The sequence below is a fragment of the Panthera pardus genome, unplaced genomic scaffold (assembly GCF_024362965.1).
Source record: "Panthera pardus isolate Hobbes unplaced genomic scaffold, ASM2436296v1 HiC_scaffold_8, whole genome shotgun sequence".
NCBI lineage: Eukaryota > Metazoa > Chordata > Mammalia > Carnivora > Felidae > Panthera > Panthera pardus.
The window spans coordinates 78,920,366-78,937,525 of NW_026527013.1; the positions used below are offsets into that span (position 1 = coordinate 78,920,366).

At 45.3% G+C, this 17,160-nt stretch overlaps 1 protein-coding gene across 12 annotated transcripts in view; it reads left to right on the forward strand.

Annotated features, from left to right (window-relative positions):
• Positions 1-6,461, forward strand: part of ATXN7L1 (ataxin 7 like 1) — a 246,326-nt gene extending 239,865 nt beyond the window's left edge. For 10 of the 12 annotated variants that reach the window (XM_019451201.2, XM_019451204.2, XM_019451203.2 and 7 more), the window contains 2 exons: positions 2,137-2,211; positions 3,787-6,461. In XM_019451201.2, coding sequence (XP_019306746.1) covers positions 2,137-2,211; positions 3,787-3,828 — 117 coding nt within the window. In that variant the 3' untranslated portion in view covers positions 3,829-6,461. The remainder of the gene's footprint in view (positions 1-2,136; positions 2,212-3,786) is intronic. The other 2 variants (XM_019451202.2, XM_019451205.2) reach the window with 1 other exon arrangement.
• Positions 6,462-17,160: the final 10,699 nt, after the last annotated feature.

The following is a 17,160-nucleotide window of genomic DNA, read 5'->3' on the forward strand; positions in this document are numbered from 1 at the left end:
ACCACCATCTGACCCCCCCCCACCCCCAATTCCAGGGGTGCAGAGGAAAGGGGCTGGCACCCACAGACTAAGCTGCTGGTCCGGGCCACCTCCAGGCCTCAGGATGAAGGGCAGAACCAGGGCCTTCTAAACTTGAACTTGCACAGGCAGCCCCTGGGGGTGTTATGAACCTGCAGCCTCTTTGTCAACAGGTCTGGGGTGCCACTCTCTGGCTTACAGGCCACACCCTGAGCAACAAGGCTGTAGTGTCACCCATTTTATTTTTTAAAGTTTTTATTTATTTATATATTTATTTTGAAAGAGAGAGCAGGGGAGGGTCAGTGAGAGAGGAAGAGAGAATCCCAAGGAGGCTCCGTGCTGTTAGTGCAACGCCCAGTGTGAGACTCAAACTCATGAACCGTGAGATCACGACCCGAACCAAAATCAAACGTCAGGCACTTAACCAACTGAGCCACCCAGGTGCACCTAGTGTCACCCACTTTATATAAAGTTCTAGACGCTAACACTTACTTCTGGGATGGGCTCTGTTCCAAGCACTTCAGATATATTAATTCCTTTCATTGTTACCTGTTATTACCCCCATTTTACAAATGAGTAAACCGAGGCACAGGAAGGTTAAACAATGTGCCCAAAGTCACACAGCAAGGAAATAGTAGGGCTGAGATTTAAACCTAGGCAATTTGACTCTGGAGTCTAGGCTCTTAACCCCCATGCCTCTGTGTTAATGTTGCCCTGTTTGTTCTTGGGTCAGCAGGACTCTGAAATATTTAGTAAACACAATGAATTAGTCAAAAATGAATGAATGAAAAAGTTTAGTAAACACAATGCATTAGTCCTGAAAGGAGCAGACGAGCCTCCAGCAGAGTATTTATCAGGAGGGAAATCAAAACAGCAGATTACTTGAACAGCTGCCTTGCTCTAGCCAGCACTGGCTCCCTAATGCAGGCAATACTTGCCTGGGTGCTTGTCACCAGGCCATTAAGAAAAGGCTCTGTCCAGGGGCACCTGGGTGGCTCAGTCGGTTAAGCATCTGACTTCAGCTCAGGTCATGATCCCATGTTTTGTGAGTTCAAGCCCCGCATCAGGCTCTGTCCTGACAGCTCAGAGCCTGGAGCCTGCTTCAAATTCTGTGTCTCCCTCTCTCTCTGCCCCTCCCCTGCTCATGGTTTGTCTCTCTGTCTCTCAAAAATAAATAAATGTTAAAAAAAAAAAAAATTTTTTTTTAAGAAAGAAAGAAAAGGCTTTGTCCAGGGTCGCCACTGGTGATTTCCAAGTGTTGGGGAAAGGCCTTTGCAATCAGTGTTGATCCCGTTAGGAGACTGGAGAAGCATAACATAGGTTGAAAAATTCAAGGTATGGGCTTTGGGAACCAAATGGGGCTCTCTTAAATTGTATCTGGGAAGCATAAGACCAGAATTGCCCCAGAGATATTAAATTGAACCAAAACAAGACTGCCAATGTAAGGCAAACGTCTTTATGCAAAGGTGAGTTAACGTAGAGGACGATGCTCTCTATAGGTCTCTATAGGCTCCAGAAGGAGCTGCCTGCCAGAAGGGTAATCACCTGAGGAACCAGCTCCCCAGGTGCCCAGGACGGTCACAGAGAAAGGGAAGGAGCCCCATAGCCACACCCACCTGCCCCCAGCGCCGTTTGCCTTGTTTTCTGAAGAATAGCAAGGTGTTGGCTATGTCTTCTGGCCAAGAAAACTGACCCAGAAAAAGATGCAGGCTTTTATCCTGAGCTAGTCCAAGGGATTCTGAGCCGGAAACCAGATGGGTCTGGGACTGCTCTGCGAGGTCAGGGATGGAAAAGCTGGGGCCTCTGCAGGGTTAAATGCCCCGCCAGGAGGGGCCGGGCCTCTTGCCAGATGCCTTTATCCTCACCCCCTGAAAGTCACGGTCTACATCTGGGAAGCAGAATGAAGAGTTCCCCTCCATTCTGCTTTCTCTCTGGGACGGGAAGGGTGTCAGCAAGATGCCCCCGAGGCATTTTCATCTCCTCTGCCATCTGAGATGGAAACACTAGCCATGCACCGCTCGGAGGGAGGGATGGCGCTCTTGTACCCCGGGCGGCGCAGGGTCCCAGGAGTCTTTCACAGGCTGGCGGATCTGAGTGGGCCTCGCTGGTGTCTTTCAGGTTGGGAAAAATAGCAGCCTACCTTTGTCACAGTCCAGTCCTTCAAGCATATCCAGCCCAGGACACAGCCGACAGGTAAGGTACTGAGGGGGATGTGCACAGGGTCACCAATGCAGAGGCATGGGCAGTGGGGCAGACCCTAGCTCGAATCTCTGCTCCAGCTAAGAACAAAGCTTCCTGGCTTCCAAAGCTAGGCCTTCTGGTTAGTAGCTGTGTGCCCTTGGTCGAGTCACTTAACTTCTCTGTGCTTTAGTTTCCTCACCCATAAGGGGATCATAACGGCCCCCACCTCCTGTGGCTTTTGTGAAGATTAATCTATTCACCTAAAGCCTCTAGAAAATGCCTAACACATAGCACACAAGTATGAGCCCTGATTTTTATTAGCAGCTGTGTTATATTAGGCAGAGTAACTCCTCTGGGTCTCAGTGTTTCCATCTGTTAAATAGCAAAGGTGATGCCTACCTCCTAACGTTGTTGAGAAAATTAATGGTTTTGACTGCAGGGCCTCGCTAGGGACACCAATCAGTCAGTCCTCTCTCAAGGCTTCTGGTGAGCTGTAGCTACTGTTCAAGATGTGGTTTCCTGGTGGGAACATCCAGGGTAGATGCAGCAGTTTTTACAAATTCGAGGTGTGAGAGTAGTCAGTGTACAAATGATTTGCTACGAGGGACTGTGCGTGCCCCTGGGGGAAGCCAGGGAGGGTAGGGGATGGGGGTTTGTAGGTTACATGTGACTGGAAAAAATAAATGTATGGTGATGTTACGTTGTCTTCAACGTGCTACAGGTTTTGTAGAGAACAAATTGCAATGTGTTTGTCTGCATTTTGGCCTTTGAGGTCTCCCCACAGATGTCAGGGTGGTGCGTGGGTGAAGATTATAGGAAAACCGTTTTTGTATCCCTAGATCAAGGAGCGCGTCTCCATCATTTTGGGTCATTTTGTGCCTGAGCACCTGAAGCCTATCCTCTGTGGGGGGTAGGTGGGGGCAGGGGTCTGGGCCCTGGCAACCTGCCTCTGATCTTGACAAGCCTCCTGCACCGGTTGCTGGGTCCACCCAGAGGCCACACGGTCACCCTTAACAAATGTAATAATAATCAAATAGCCACCGTTTGTGGTGGCTTTTTCTGCAGGTGCCGCACTGAGCCCTTTACATACATATAGACCTGTTAGCAACCCTGTGAAGGACCAGTGATGAGCCTCATGTTACAGATTGGAGATACCCGGGCGAAGAGGCTAAGTAACTTGAACCCAAAGCCTCTATGTTAATCCAACACTACACTTCTTCCTTAGATAATTCTCCGTGTGGTGCACAGGTTAGGTAGGAAAAGGTAAATGAATAGAGGCCAAAAAAAAAAAAAAAAAAAAAGTGGTTAATTATTGCAGTTCTCTCTCTGGGAAGGGAACCACACCCCCACCCCACCACATGCATGTCCACAGGGTTTGCCCCTGTGTTTTCCCCCAAGCTAGGATCTTTGTGGCCACCTCACATGCCCCTCCTTTGCTCATTTGCCTCGTTTCTTTGCCCAAGGCAAGAGATGGGACGGTAGCCTTAAGGGTCACGCCAGAGGGAGAAAGCAGAGGCTCCTTTCTTGAGTTCTTGCGGGTAATCCCCAGTGTGTGGTTTCTACACAAGCTTTTCTTTTCTTTCCTAGAAGACCACCAACAGAACGGGCAGGATCAGGACTCTTCCGTAACAAGACTGTGAAGCCACTTCCAAACCAATGCCTGGCCACCCGGGGCTGAGGCGGGAGGAGGAGGGAGGGGTGTGCGCAGCTGGGGAGAGAGTCTGTTTCCTGTGCCAGCGGGTGGCTCTGGCCTTTCTTCTTCCTTTTTTAATTGACCGGTTTTTAGTTCCGAAGAGAAAGCAAAAGGCAAAAGAACGTGAATTTAAGATTCACAGAAAACAGTACCAGTGTTTTGTTTCGGTTCCTTCATTTGCCACGTGTACGCGTTCTTCCAAGTTCGGGGTCGGCCCTCTATAGCTTCCGATGCTGCTACCGCACCATCCTTTTGCTCCAGCCAGGAGAGCAGACGCTGCAAGTGTCAGTTCCTGGTTGGCGTTGTCTGAAACTCTTGAACTTGAGCACACGCCGTGCTCCTTCCCTCGACCTCTCCCACCTGTCCCTTCCATCCCCTCCCACCTGCCGCTCACGGGGTCCCCACTGGCCTTCGGGAAGGGGTTGGCTCTCACGAGCTCCCCTCTGGACAGCGTGCTGGGGGAGGGGCTTTGCTGGGAAACAGCCTGTGTCTCTGCCGAGAGCGGAGAGCTGCGGGGTCGGGCTGAGCGCCCCCAGCAGGTTCCTGCGCTGCACCAGCACCGTAGGAGCCCGACGCTGTGGGCAAGTTGGAGAAAAGTGGCCACTGAACTATGTCGTTTAGCCAATACCACTGTCCAGCTGTGCAGCTCAGAGAGGATATACTGGGTCAGGAACAGGGGCTGGAATGGGCCTGGAAGGTGACAGGAAGCAGAGCATATGGGTAGGGGAAGATATCCCTCAAAAGACCGAGGAAACTGGGTGACTGATCATCGGAGCTTGTTAGGAATCCACGCTGCCAAATCCCTTCCCGGTTGCCGTGCACAAGGGCCCCAAAGCTGGGTGAGCCAGAGAAGGAGGAATCCCAGGGAAAGGGGCACGAGACCCCAGTGCCCACAGCGATGGAAGTTCCTAAGCTGCCCTCCGGGGCCAGGCAAGAGGAGAAAACGCAAGGGTGGGGGTGCAGGAAGGGTCTGAGGGAAAGCCGTGGAGGGTTAAATATCCAACGCCTGGTGAGAATAAATACTAGCACTGCCCGCGCCCCTCCGTGCCCTGGGCCCCAGGGTCCCGTGCAATCAGCATTCCCATAGATCAGCTTATACTAGGTTATCACAAGCCCCGACTCACAGCACCCCCACCCCGAGAAAGGCATAGTAAGCCCAGCCACCGCCTAATGAGGAAGAGCCATTTGGAAGAGAGGGAAGAAAAAAGCCAGAGCCCTGCAGCTACAAAACTGTTCACACTGGAGTTTTGAAAGAAGTAGCAATACGATTAGCTCTAAGAGGGAATCATAATCAGGAATTCACAATAGGACATAGGCATCCTGCGCTATTAATCATGAAACTTTGCGGACGAGATAATAGCAAGAGATCCTAGGAAGTTTTGCTTCATCCCTAAATCAGAAATGAATGCCAGTTTTACAGCTGGACCCAAACCCTCATCCCGGCCCTCAAGTTTCCCTTTTCTTCCCCATCCCCTCAACCCAAAGATCAGACTACTGTTAAGTTTCACCACATTAGATTTTGGGAAGACGGGAAGCAAACGGAGTGATTTGTATCAATGGAATTGCACTGACAGTGTTTCTTATAGGATTCCTAAAATTTTTAATATAAAATGAAGATTTTTTTAAAAATCAGGAGTTGATATTAGGTACCAGGACATTAGTTCAGACGATTTCATTTTTATTTCTACAGTGTTAAAAGTGCACTTATATGCTGGTTTATTTACGTCTTGGGAAAAAGAGACTGCAAATTGAAGGGAAGATGGTTACTCTTTCTTTTTTAAAAAAAAAAAGTTAAGGCAGATTTTAAGACTTATAAATGTTTAAGAAATTATAAACAGGTTAGACCCTTTGGAAAAAAGTTTAGAAGATATTCTTAAAGTAAATTTTTATAGTGTTAATTTTGTAATAATTTATGTTTTACTATATTACAGAGCTAACTGACCAGAATAGTTTCAGAAACAATATGAAACGTAGGAAAGTTTAAGCAATGTTTATATTTTTAAAATGTTCTTTGAATTATGTTTTTATTGTACATTTATTCCAACTGAAAAGTATGTACATATCTTTGTTATTTTTGCACAACTTTTGTCTTGTTCGGTTTTAAGAAGTCTGTCGGTTTTTTTTGTTTTGTTTATAATTTATTTTAAGTTGTAAAAACTTGCAGGAGTAACAAAAAACAAAAAAAATCTCAGCAACAAAATAACCCTCTGAGTTATAAACTCTTACACTCGAAGAGGGAAAACAAAGGTTGAGAGATTAAGTGGCTGCTTCTGAGAAATAATGTCTCGACAGGGACTAACGGAGCAATTCAATAGGTTTCGATGTGTGAGCTGTCTCCATCTGGAATTGCAAGCTGGAATAAAGAGGCCCCCCACCGATGCTGCTTACTTGGTGAAAGACTGGCTCTGACCAAGGTGAGGACATTGCTGGAAAACTGAGCAAAAAAGGGAAAACCCACGGTGTTTCTTCCTTCACAATCAACCACAGGTTTACTTTATAACGATGTATTAAAAACTCGCAGCTTGAAAAGTGGAATGCAAATAAAAGGTTTTCTTTGGGTTTGTTTTAATGGAGTTCAACTGGACCAGCCTATTAAGCATTATTAGGGTGATCTCCTTTGGGTACTTCTGCTCATCCCCCCAACCCCTCCCTTCCCAGCCCCTTGACTGCACACACACACACACACACACATCACCACCACCTCCACCCCACCCCCCATCTACCTGAAGATCTCGTGACTTGTCGCCAGCCATAGAGGCTCGAAAGCTCTGGTTGTTAAGCATAACACAATGCATAGACCTGTCAGCCATAAAAAAAAAGCGACTTGGATAACTTGTATGCCTTCTTTTGTATCAATGTACCAATTGTAAATAATGCTGATCAACCTTTGTAGAGAATAGTTTCTACAGCATATTCTATTATTGCTGATTCTCAGTGAACTCTTGTTTTCAAAAAGGAAAAAAAGAAATTTTCTATTTACACCTTATATTTTGTTATGCCGTCGGCCCATGGCACTTTAACAAAACTCTGTGGGTTTCACGTAGCTGGTCAGTCATGGGGTATATTCAATAACTGTTGTTGCACAGACAAGAATTTGCACCTGCTCATTTGTCCTTTCCTACTACCGATTTTTAGAACCTTTTCCAGAAGAATTTTGGAGAAAGCATGTCCAAACATTCTAAACAAATGCCACACTTGTGGAGTGGGTTTCTTTTCTACGATCCATATTTTGTAACACTAAGTATTTTCCTTCTTTGTCCCATACCTTTACATATTAGCACTACCAGATAGAATTCATTCCATGCCTGTGATATTGTAAGCAGAATAAATGTCTAAAGTAGGTGTAAATAGTAAATTCTATGGCTTACAGTTTTAAAAAGAAAGAACAAACACGTATCTATTGATACTGCCATGGTTTCAGCACCAGGCCTGGAGACATTCTCCAGTGAGCGATTGTAATTTTTTTTTTTTTTTGCTTTTTTTTTTTTTTTTGTAACATGGCTTTGTAAATAAAATAATTTATATGTTTGTAAAACAAAGTCTTCGGGTTTTCATAAAATTTAGATGTTTGTCATCTCTTTTTTCTTTTGGATGAAAGTGCTCCCACCTGATGAGCGTTCCTGCTAAAATACACATTTGCTAGAAGAGAGGGAATTCATTCAACACATGTTTATGGAGCATCTTGTCGTGGCTGCCCCTGAGCTAGGCGCTCTGTGTACAGCGAAGAGAAACAGACACAGTCCCAGCTGCTTTCTGGAAGCAACCCAGTGGGGAAGACAGTAAATAAATAAACACATGATCAAATGTGTAATTACAGATTGTGGCAAATGCCGTGGTGGAAAAGATTGAGTTCTGTGAGAAGCCGATGTAAAATGGGTAGGGGGGTGCTATCAGGGAGTCCTCCCTGAGGAAGTGAGCTGAAGGCACAGAGTGTGGGAGACAGAATCCCAGGCAGAGATGGTCCAAGGTTAGGAAAAACTTGCAAGTTCTTAAGGAACCGTAAGTTCTTGAGGAATCTTAAGGAGCCTAAGGAAGATCCACTGTGGATGGAGCAGAGGGAGAAAGATGGACAGAAGGCAAGGCAAGGTCACACACAGTCTGGATTTCATGCTCAGTTCAATGGGAATCCTTTGAAGGGCTTTAAGTAGAGGCACAGCAGAATCTGCTAAGAGTACTGGCTGCTGTATGGAGAATCACTCAGAAGCTATTCAAGAGACCAGGTAGATATGTCGTGTGGTCCCAGGATGGTGACAGTAGAGATAAAGAGAAGTGAATGGAATCGAGATATAGCTTGCATATTAAATTGACAAGATTTGCTTAGGAACTGGATCTGAGAGTAGGGAAAAATGACTCCCAGGTTGGTGGTAGAGCAATCGTGTTGGGTGGAGAGGGCTGCCATTTCTTCAGATGTGGAAACCAGAGGAGTTTTCTGGGGAGCAGGCAGGAGGAGTGTTTGGTGAAGCTCAGAAGTCCTGTTTTGTGCATGCGTGTTGGCTCATAAATGGTGTCACCGGAACACTGAGGCTGCTGTGTCAAGGAGGCATGGGATACACATGACTGAAACTCTCAGCAGCTCCACGTTGGAGGCACCAGTTCGAGAACCTTCAGTATGTGGAGGATATTTAGAGCCACAGGTGTGAGTGGGATTTACTTGAGAGAATGTAGAGCAGGGCGAGTACACATTTAGAGGTTAAGTGGAAGCAGAAAACTAGCAAAGAACCCTGAGGTAAAGCATTCACAAAGAGAAGAGAGAACCCAACAAGAAGTGGTTCTCTGGAAGCCAGGACCATAAGATGCTCCAAGAAGGAACAGTCAGCTGAGCCAAATACTGCTGCAAAATGGAAGATGGAGATGGTATGGTGTTTGGAATTCTGCAACATGGAGTTCATTGGTCATTAGTTTCCTAGGGCCGCCATTACAAATTACCACCACGTGGTGGTTTAAGGCAGCATAAATTTATTCTCAGAGTTCTGGAGACCGGAAGTCCCAAATCAAGCAAAGCTGCCTTTCCTTTGAAAGCTCTAGAGGGGAATCTTTCCAGGCTTCTTCCAGATTCTGTTGACTGCTAGTAGTCTGTGGCATTCCTTGGCTTATAAACACATCAGTCTCCTCTCCACCTCCATTTTCACACGGCCTTATCTCCTAGGTCTCTCCCATGTCCCAAATCTCCCCCTGCCTTTCTCTTGTAAGGGCATTTGTCATTGGACTTGGGGCCCACCCTAAGTCCTGGATGATCTCATCTCCAGATCCTTAACTTAATTACATCTTTTTCCAAATAGGTTCACATTCACAGTTTCAGGGGTTAGGACTCGAATATCTTTTGGGGGGTTACCATTCAACCCAGTACTGTGACCTTAGCAAAGCAAGTGTGATGGGGGGGTAGGGGCCACGGCCAGCCTGGAGTGGTTTGAAGGAAATTCAGATATGTAGGCAAATCTTAAGGAGATTTAGAAGGCTCAACAGAGTGTTTGGATTGTGTTTCTTTTTGTTCATTTTGATTTTTAAAGGAGAAAAGACAAGATTATGATTCATATGCTGGTAAGACTGGGACAGTAGGGGAGGGGAAAAGCTGAAGAAACAGGGGGTGATTAAAAAAGAGAGCAGGGGCACCTGGGTGGCTCAGACGGTTAATCATTTGACTCTTGACTTTGACTCAGATCATGATCTCAGGGTCATGAGATCGAGCCTAGCATTGGGCCCTGTGCTGACATCGGGGAGCATGCTTGGGATTCTCTCTCTCTCTCTCTCTCTCTCTCTCTCTTCCTCTCCCTCTCCCCCACTTGTGTTCACACTCTCTCTCTCAAAATAAATAAACTTTAAAAAAATAAGTGGGGGTGGGGGATGCCTGGGAAGCTCAGTCAGTTGAGCGGCTTAGGTCATGATCTCCAGTTTGTGAGTAGAAGCCCCACATCGGGCTCTCTCCTGTCAGTGCAAAGCCCACTTCAGATCCTCTTTCTCTCTCTCTGCCCCTCCCCCACTCTCTCGCTCTCTCAAAAATAAACATTTTTTTAAGGGGGGGAAGCTTTGAGAAGGCAAGAGGGAAGTGAACCCAACACATGTGTTTGTAGTGTTAAAAGAGAAACTGAGACCTATTTAAAAACTTTAAGGGTTTAGGGGCACCTGGGTGGCTCAGGCTGTTAAGCATCCAACTTCGGCTCAGGTCATGGTCTCACAGTCTATGGGTTCGAGCCCTGCAGCAGGCTCTGTGCTGACAGCTCAGAGCCTGGAGCCTGCTTCAGATTCTGTGTCTCCCTCTTTTCGTGTCTCTCTGTCTCTGTCTCTCTCTCTCAAAAAAAAATGAATCAACATTAAGAAAAAAAAAATTTTTTTTAACTTTAAGAGTTTATATGAGCAAAAATGGATTTGAATGAGGCAGCACCAGACAGAAAGGAGCTGGGAGCACTCTACCAACAGGAGCTCAAGAAGAGACTTAACAGGGAAAAGGTGGAAGGGAAGGAAGTTTTGTTGATTGGTTGTCCTTAGTGGCATTTACAGGGCCATATTTTGGGTTGCTTACTACCTAGGCCACCAGGGCCTTAGAGCCACCTCAGTCTAAGGGCCTCTTTGTTTAATTAACAGAACGTTAGGTAGAGGGGCACTCCCTCCAGGGCAGTGGGGAAGAAGTCACCTTGTAGATTGGCTGTTGGGAAGACAGGAAACATCTAACGGCTTCCATTTTCTCAGTGACCATGGGGCAAGGTGAGTGTGTGTGAGAGCTTGGGACACGTGTGAAGAAAGAATTAAGTAATGACTAGTGAAAGCAGAATGCCCCAGTGTTGAGAGCACATTTGAGATTCATTATCAAAGCAGAGTCCTGGCCTGGAGAAGACAGTCTTGGAGAGTGGTTTGAGCACACTAAGGGCAGGGCAGGGCCATTGGAGCTCCAAAGCAAACTAAGGCAAATTTCTTAGGATTCTGCCTCAGGCCCAAGTGAATGTTTTCACTGTTGTGCAGAGAAGAAAGCCAGGGAAGCAGATTTGAAACTTGGCACATAGTAAGCACCTTGCAAATCAATGTTTGTACAATTCGATTATCCACAGTTATAAAACCTCAGTGTGTGGCTTCACCAAGGACATTATATCTCCATTTGTTCTGAGCTCTGCCCATGACTGGCCACCCATCAATACATTGGCCTGGGTGACTTTTAATTCCTTTTTTTTTTTCTTTAAGATTTTATTTTTAAGCCATCTCCACACCCAACATGGGGCTCTCGAACTCACAACCCCAAGATCAAGAGCCACACGCTCCACTGATTGAGCCAGCCAAGTGCCCCTTTAACAACTCCATTTTGAAATGAGCCTATACATTCTGTGTTTTCCAAACCCAGACTTTTGAGAAGACTGCTTCAATACCAGTCACAGGCCTGGAGAATCAATATGGAAGCCGGAAGTGATCTTAAAGACCCTCTTCTACAGGTGAGGAATTGAGACACAGAGAGGTCAAAGGAGGTACAAAAACCACACAGCTGGTTGATGGGTAAGCCTGTTCTTTCTGCCTACTGTTCTTTCCATGGTATCTCACTGCTTCCTATAGAAATAAACTCCACGTACAGACTTTTCCAGAACGGTGTTTTAAAATTCTGTGTGTCTCTTCATTGGCTTATTCAGGTCTCTGGAATTTATTTCACTAAAATATTTTCCTCCTTTTTGATTTTTCCCACTAGGCAATAACTACTTGCCCGATGGATTATTTCTTGCTTTCTGATCGGGTTGGGATTAGTCCCCAGCAGCAGGCTTTATATATTCATTACACATTCATGTTTCTGAGCGAAGTTCCCAGGAATGTATTTTAATAAGTGTGTTTTCTATTCATTACATCCTCATAAGCCATTCACCTAGAAAAGTAAATGGAGAAAGCACAAAGAAGCTGAATGCCTCAAAAACTAAATCAGTCCCACAAAAGTCTGAGTCAGTACGGAATCACTTGGGAAGCTTGCCAACAGCTCGGCGGTGTTGCATTTATTGTGACATTTCAAAACACAGATCTGATCTAAGGTCATTAATATGGGAAAAATTCTCTCAATTTAAGAAATTTTTGGAACTTTTCTGGAATTCACTTTCACCTTCAAATATTTCAGTAAATGTCTAATCCAAACAAACATCATCACAAAAGCATTTGCTTCCTCTGAGGCCTGAGCAGACACTGTGGAAGCTGCTAGAAAAATAGGAGCTTGTGCAGCCTGTATTAGGATTTTCAGTTTCTCTCAACTCCCTTCACTTCCCTATCTGATTTCCTAGCTGGTCTTATCACTCACCCTCCCCCCGCCCCCACATACACATCTCCCCACTTGCCTGAATAATCCAGACCCCGAGGTGGGGGCTGACAGGGAGAGGATAGCAATTCTGATACATTATTGGAATGGGGTAAAGGCAGAGCCCATACAGTGAAGGGAAGTAAATGGAAAGGAAACCATGATTCTGGAGCTTTTCTTTTGGAAAAAAATCAGATGCATGTTTTTGGGTTTACAATTTTTGCAAGTCTGTCCAACTCAATAAATTGAGAAAAATTTGACATGGGCTAGATGCACATTGAGTACAGAGAGGGTGCCTCCAGAGGCACTCACCTTCAAGCACTTAGAGGATGTTCCCGCCAGGTCTACGCTGAGCCCAGCACTGTTCAACATTTTAATTAATGAATTGGCATTCAAAGTAACCTTGGTGAATTAAAGCCATGAATACCAACAGACGGATTTATAGAATAGCTGTTACCTTTGGGGGGCATAAGGGAGGTTTCCAGTGCAGGATATGTTCTATATCTTGACCTGGGAACTTGTTAAATGAATATAATCATTGGCAAAATATTTATCAGGTTGTGTGCTTAAGATTTGTTCATTTCACTGGGCACTTTGAAGTTTAAAAGTTTACACACAGACAAAAAAGTAAATGGCAGACTTGGAGGGATAATTGTGTCAGCAGAAAGAAGAAAGTTACAAAGTGATTTAAGGAGAATACTAATGAGAAGCCCATTTTCTCCCCAAATCCCCCAGGCCAGTAGGAGCCATAGAGGAGAGGGTGCAGCTATGGGGTGAAAATGGCAAAAAGGGTTTGAAGATCTCACAGGAGATTGCTGGGCTCCTGGAGCCCCCCTCACCTTTCACATGCCACCAAGTGACTGCTCTTTCTCTGCCCCTCAACTGGAAACTGAAAGGTTATTTTCTAGGAAAATGGAATGGGATACTGAGATTCGGGAATCAGGGTTACCAGGCTCAGCAGAGAAAGTTAGCTCGGGGTGGAATCGGGGCTAGGACAAAGCATGAAATCCTCTCTTCTCATTCTTAACTGTAGAATTTTAATTTGTTACATTTTGCGTGCATTGCTGTGCTGTGTGGTTTAGTTGTTGTTGTTGTTGTTGTTGTTGTTTTATAAAGTTTATTTATTTTGAGAGAGCTGGCACAAGTGGGGACGGGGCAGAGAAGGAGGGCAAGAGAGAGAATCCCAAGCAGGCTCTGAGCTGTCAGGACTCGAACCCGTGAACCGTGAGATCGTGACCTGAGCCAAAATCAAGAGTGGGACGCTTGACCGCCTGAGCCACCCAGATGCCCCTGCTTTGCTATTTTTAAAATTTAGGTAAGTATAATATCAGAGACCTAAGCAATGATGAAATATATGGGAGCCATTAGGCAATCTCACATTTGTGTTGACCAGAGTGCAGTGTTTGGCTGTGGGCTTGGAAACTTAAAAAGTCTGGAAATAGGACCAGCGAGAAACTAAAAGTGAGCATATATAATTAATTACGACTCCACTTTCTGGAGGTGGTTAAAAATGGAATGCTTGGGGTGGTTTTAAAGGCAATCCTCCCTCATACGGGACTTCCCCATGGAGATTTTGTGTTGGTAATGCATGTGGGGTGCACCGGCACTCCGGGGCTTCTTCTTTCAAACCATGTAGGTTTCATGTTTGCATGGACTTCAAGTTTACCTTAAGGGATCCCCTTACAGTCCCAAGGAGCTGTCTTGTTCAATGCCACATGGTTCCTAAAATAATGACAGGCATACAATAGACGTTGTATTAAAAAATTAAGCAAAGGGCGCCTGGGCGGCTCAGTCGATTAAGTATCCAACATCTGCTCAGGTCATGATCCCACAGTTCACGAGTTCAAGCCCCAAGTCGGACTCTGTGCTGACAGCTCAGATCGTGGAGCCTGCTTCAGGTTCTGTGTCTCCCTCTCTCTGCCCCTCCCCCTCCCGAAAATAAATGAAAACATTTGTTTTTAATTTTAATAAAAAAATAAATTTAAAAAAAACTGCATGGCGTAAAATGGGTATCTCAATTTCAAAAATGACATACAAAGCAATTCTCTATCTTTGTTGTAAAAGCCAGCCCCAGTCTATGGGCTGTGCTCCAAATGCTTCATTTGGAACCTAAAAAATTCTTCCATTTAAATGTAATATCAAGGGTGATTAGGTTGCAGGACAACCTACAAAAGCCCATAGATCCACAGATGTACTTGAAGCCTGCCATCAGTGCGGTAGGATTATTTGGGGAAATGCTTTCTCAGTTTCAGCCAGGGAAGACAGGACTGTAGGCCACCTGAGCTTGTCGCAGTCATGAGAGACCACACCCTTTGTTCAACCCTACTAGCTACCAGCTGCCAGGAGAGTAAAGACTTCCAGCCTGCACCCGAGCAGACTCCCAGCTCTAGGCCATACCTCTGTTACTCTAGCAAAAAGAAAATGGCTAAAAGAACAGGGATGCCCAGGGTGCCTGGGTAGCTCAGTTGGTTAAGCATCTGACCCTTGGTTTTGGCTCAGTTGGTTAAGCATCTGACCCTTGGTTTTGGCTCAGGTCACAATCTCACGGTTTCACGGGTTTGAGCCCCACATCAGGTTCTGTGCTGGCAGCATGGGGTCTGCTTGGGATTCTCTCTCTCCCTCTCTCTGCCTCAAAAAAATAAATTAACTTAAAAAAATTTTTTAATATAAAAGAACAGGGATTCCCCCTGGTGGTGGTAGCAATGACCCTGGTGGTGATGGTGGTAGTAATAGGCGTAAACTATAACATGATTATCTGTTTCCCATCTTTTCTCATTTCATCTTTGTGATAATCCTATCAGATAGGTGAGATTATTCCCCCCATTTTACAGATGAGGAAACCAAACTTTATGGAGGTCAAGAAATTTGGCGAAGATCGCACAGCCAGTGAGCAGGCAGCCTTTGAGAGTGTCTACACTTGCATGTTTTGTAAAATCGATTTAAATATGTGCTGGAAAAATGTTTTCAAACATTCCTTAGCATTTTAGCTTTTTTAGGTCAATGAAGAGTGAGGAAGGGCTGGATATGGCCTCTGAGTAGATGGAGCACTGTCTCAGATGACTGAATGTCACCATTTGACAAAGACTGACATGTAACTTCTGAGACCTGAGCTCCACAGCACCCCGTGTCCCTGCTAAATGACAGGTGCACAGTTAAAACGGGCTCCCGGGCTAGCCCTCCCTAACACAAAGACTAATATGGTGTCACTTTTAGACTGTGTTCTGTTTTTTTTTTTTTTAAAAAAAAAATTTAGAAGGACATCTGGGTGGCTCAGTCAGTTAAGCACCCACATTTTGATTTCGGCTCAGGTCATGATCTCATGGTTAGCGAGTTCAAAGCCTGCATCAGTCTCTGTGCTGACAGTGAGGAGCCTGCTTTTGTAGTCTCTCTCTCTCCCTCTCTCTCTTCCCCTCACCTGCTCATACTCTCTCTCTCTCTCTCACTCAAAATAAACTTAAAAAAACAAAAAACAAAAAACAAACCCTCTTAAGATGCATCATCTCACCGGTGAAACAACCTGGTGAAAATAAATTCATCAGGTTCCAAAACTTACATCTGTCTTAGGATTTGCACAAGAACTTTAAGTGTATAGCAAATACACTTTTAGCTCCTCCTACATTGCCACACAGAACCAAGAGGCTATAGTTTCTTAAAGCTGCAATACAAAATCTGAAATGTTACCCCAAAAAATCCTCCAATAGGAAACTAGGAGGACAGCCGGGGGACATACGTTATGGGACTACTGTGCTTGGTCAAGATTTCCCCCTTCTTCTTTTTTTTCTTAATTTTTAAATATTTATTTTTGAGAGAGAGAGCATGAGAGGGGGAGGGGCTGCGAGAGAGAGAGAGGATCTGAAGCAGGCTCCTCACTAACAGCAGAGAGCACTATGTGCAGTTCGAACCCACAAACCATAAGATCATGAGCTGAGCCGAAGTCATACACTCAACCGACTAAGCCACCCAGGCGCCCCATAATTTCCCTTTCTCGTTTTAAAAAGGCTGTTAAGATAATAATAGTAAATACTTATGTAACACTTAGTACATACCATGTTGAGTACAGGCACCATGTTTTTATTTTATTTTTTTAATTTTAGAGAGAAAGAGGGGCACCTGGGTGGCTCAGTCGGTTTAAGCGACTGACTTCGGCTCAGGTCATGATCTCACGGTTTGTGAGTTCCAGCCCCGCGTCAGACTGTGCTGACAGCTCAGAGCCTGGAGCCTGCTTTGGATTCTGTGTCCCCTAATCTCTCTGCCCCTCCCCTGCTCACACTCTGTCTCTCAGTACTGAATAAAAGTCAATAAATTTTTTTTAGAGAGAGAAAGAAAGCATGAGCAGGGGAGAGAGAGAGAGAGAGAGAGAGAGAGAGAGAAAATCCCAAGCAGGCTCCACAGTCAGCCGAGAGCCTGAACCCAGGCTCAATCTCATGACCCTGGGATCATGACCTGAGCCGAAGTCGCTCAAACGACTGAGCCACCCAGGCACCCCTAGGCACCACTTTTTATTTTATTTTATTTAAAAAAAAAAATTTTTTTTACATTTATTTATTTTTGAGAGACAGAGTGAGACAAAGTGAGAATGGGGGAGAGGCAGAGAGAGAGAGGGAGACACAGGATCAGAAGCAGGCTCCAGGCTGTGAGCCGTCAGCACAGAGCCCGACGTGGGGCTCGAACCCACAGACCATGAGATCATGACCTGAGTCGAAGTCGGACGCTCAACTGACTGAGCCACCCAGGCGCCCCCAGGCACCACTTTTTAAAATAGCTTTACATAAGTGACTCATTTGGTCCTCAAGACTTCCCCTGTAAGGTAGATAAATTATCCCCATTATATCCATGAAAGAAGCTGAGGCAGAGAATTTAGGTGTTTTGCCCAAGATCACGTGGTTATTAATGGTCAGTGGTAACAATGGATTTTAAAGAGAGGCGGTCTGGCTGCAGAGGCCATTACAGTACACTGCCTCACCTATATTTTCTCAGAACAATTACGCTTTATATATTTCCCCCTCTTTTTAACAGC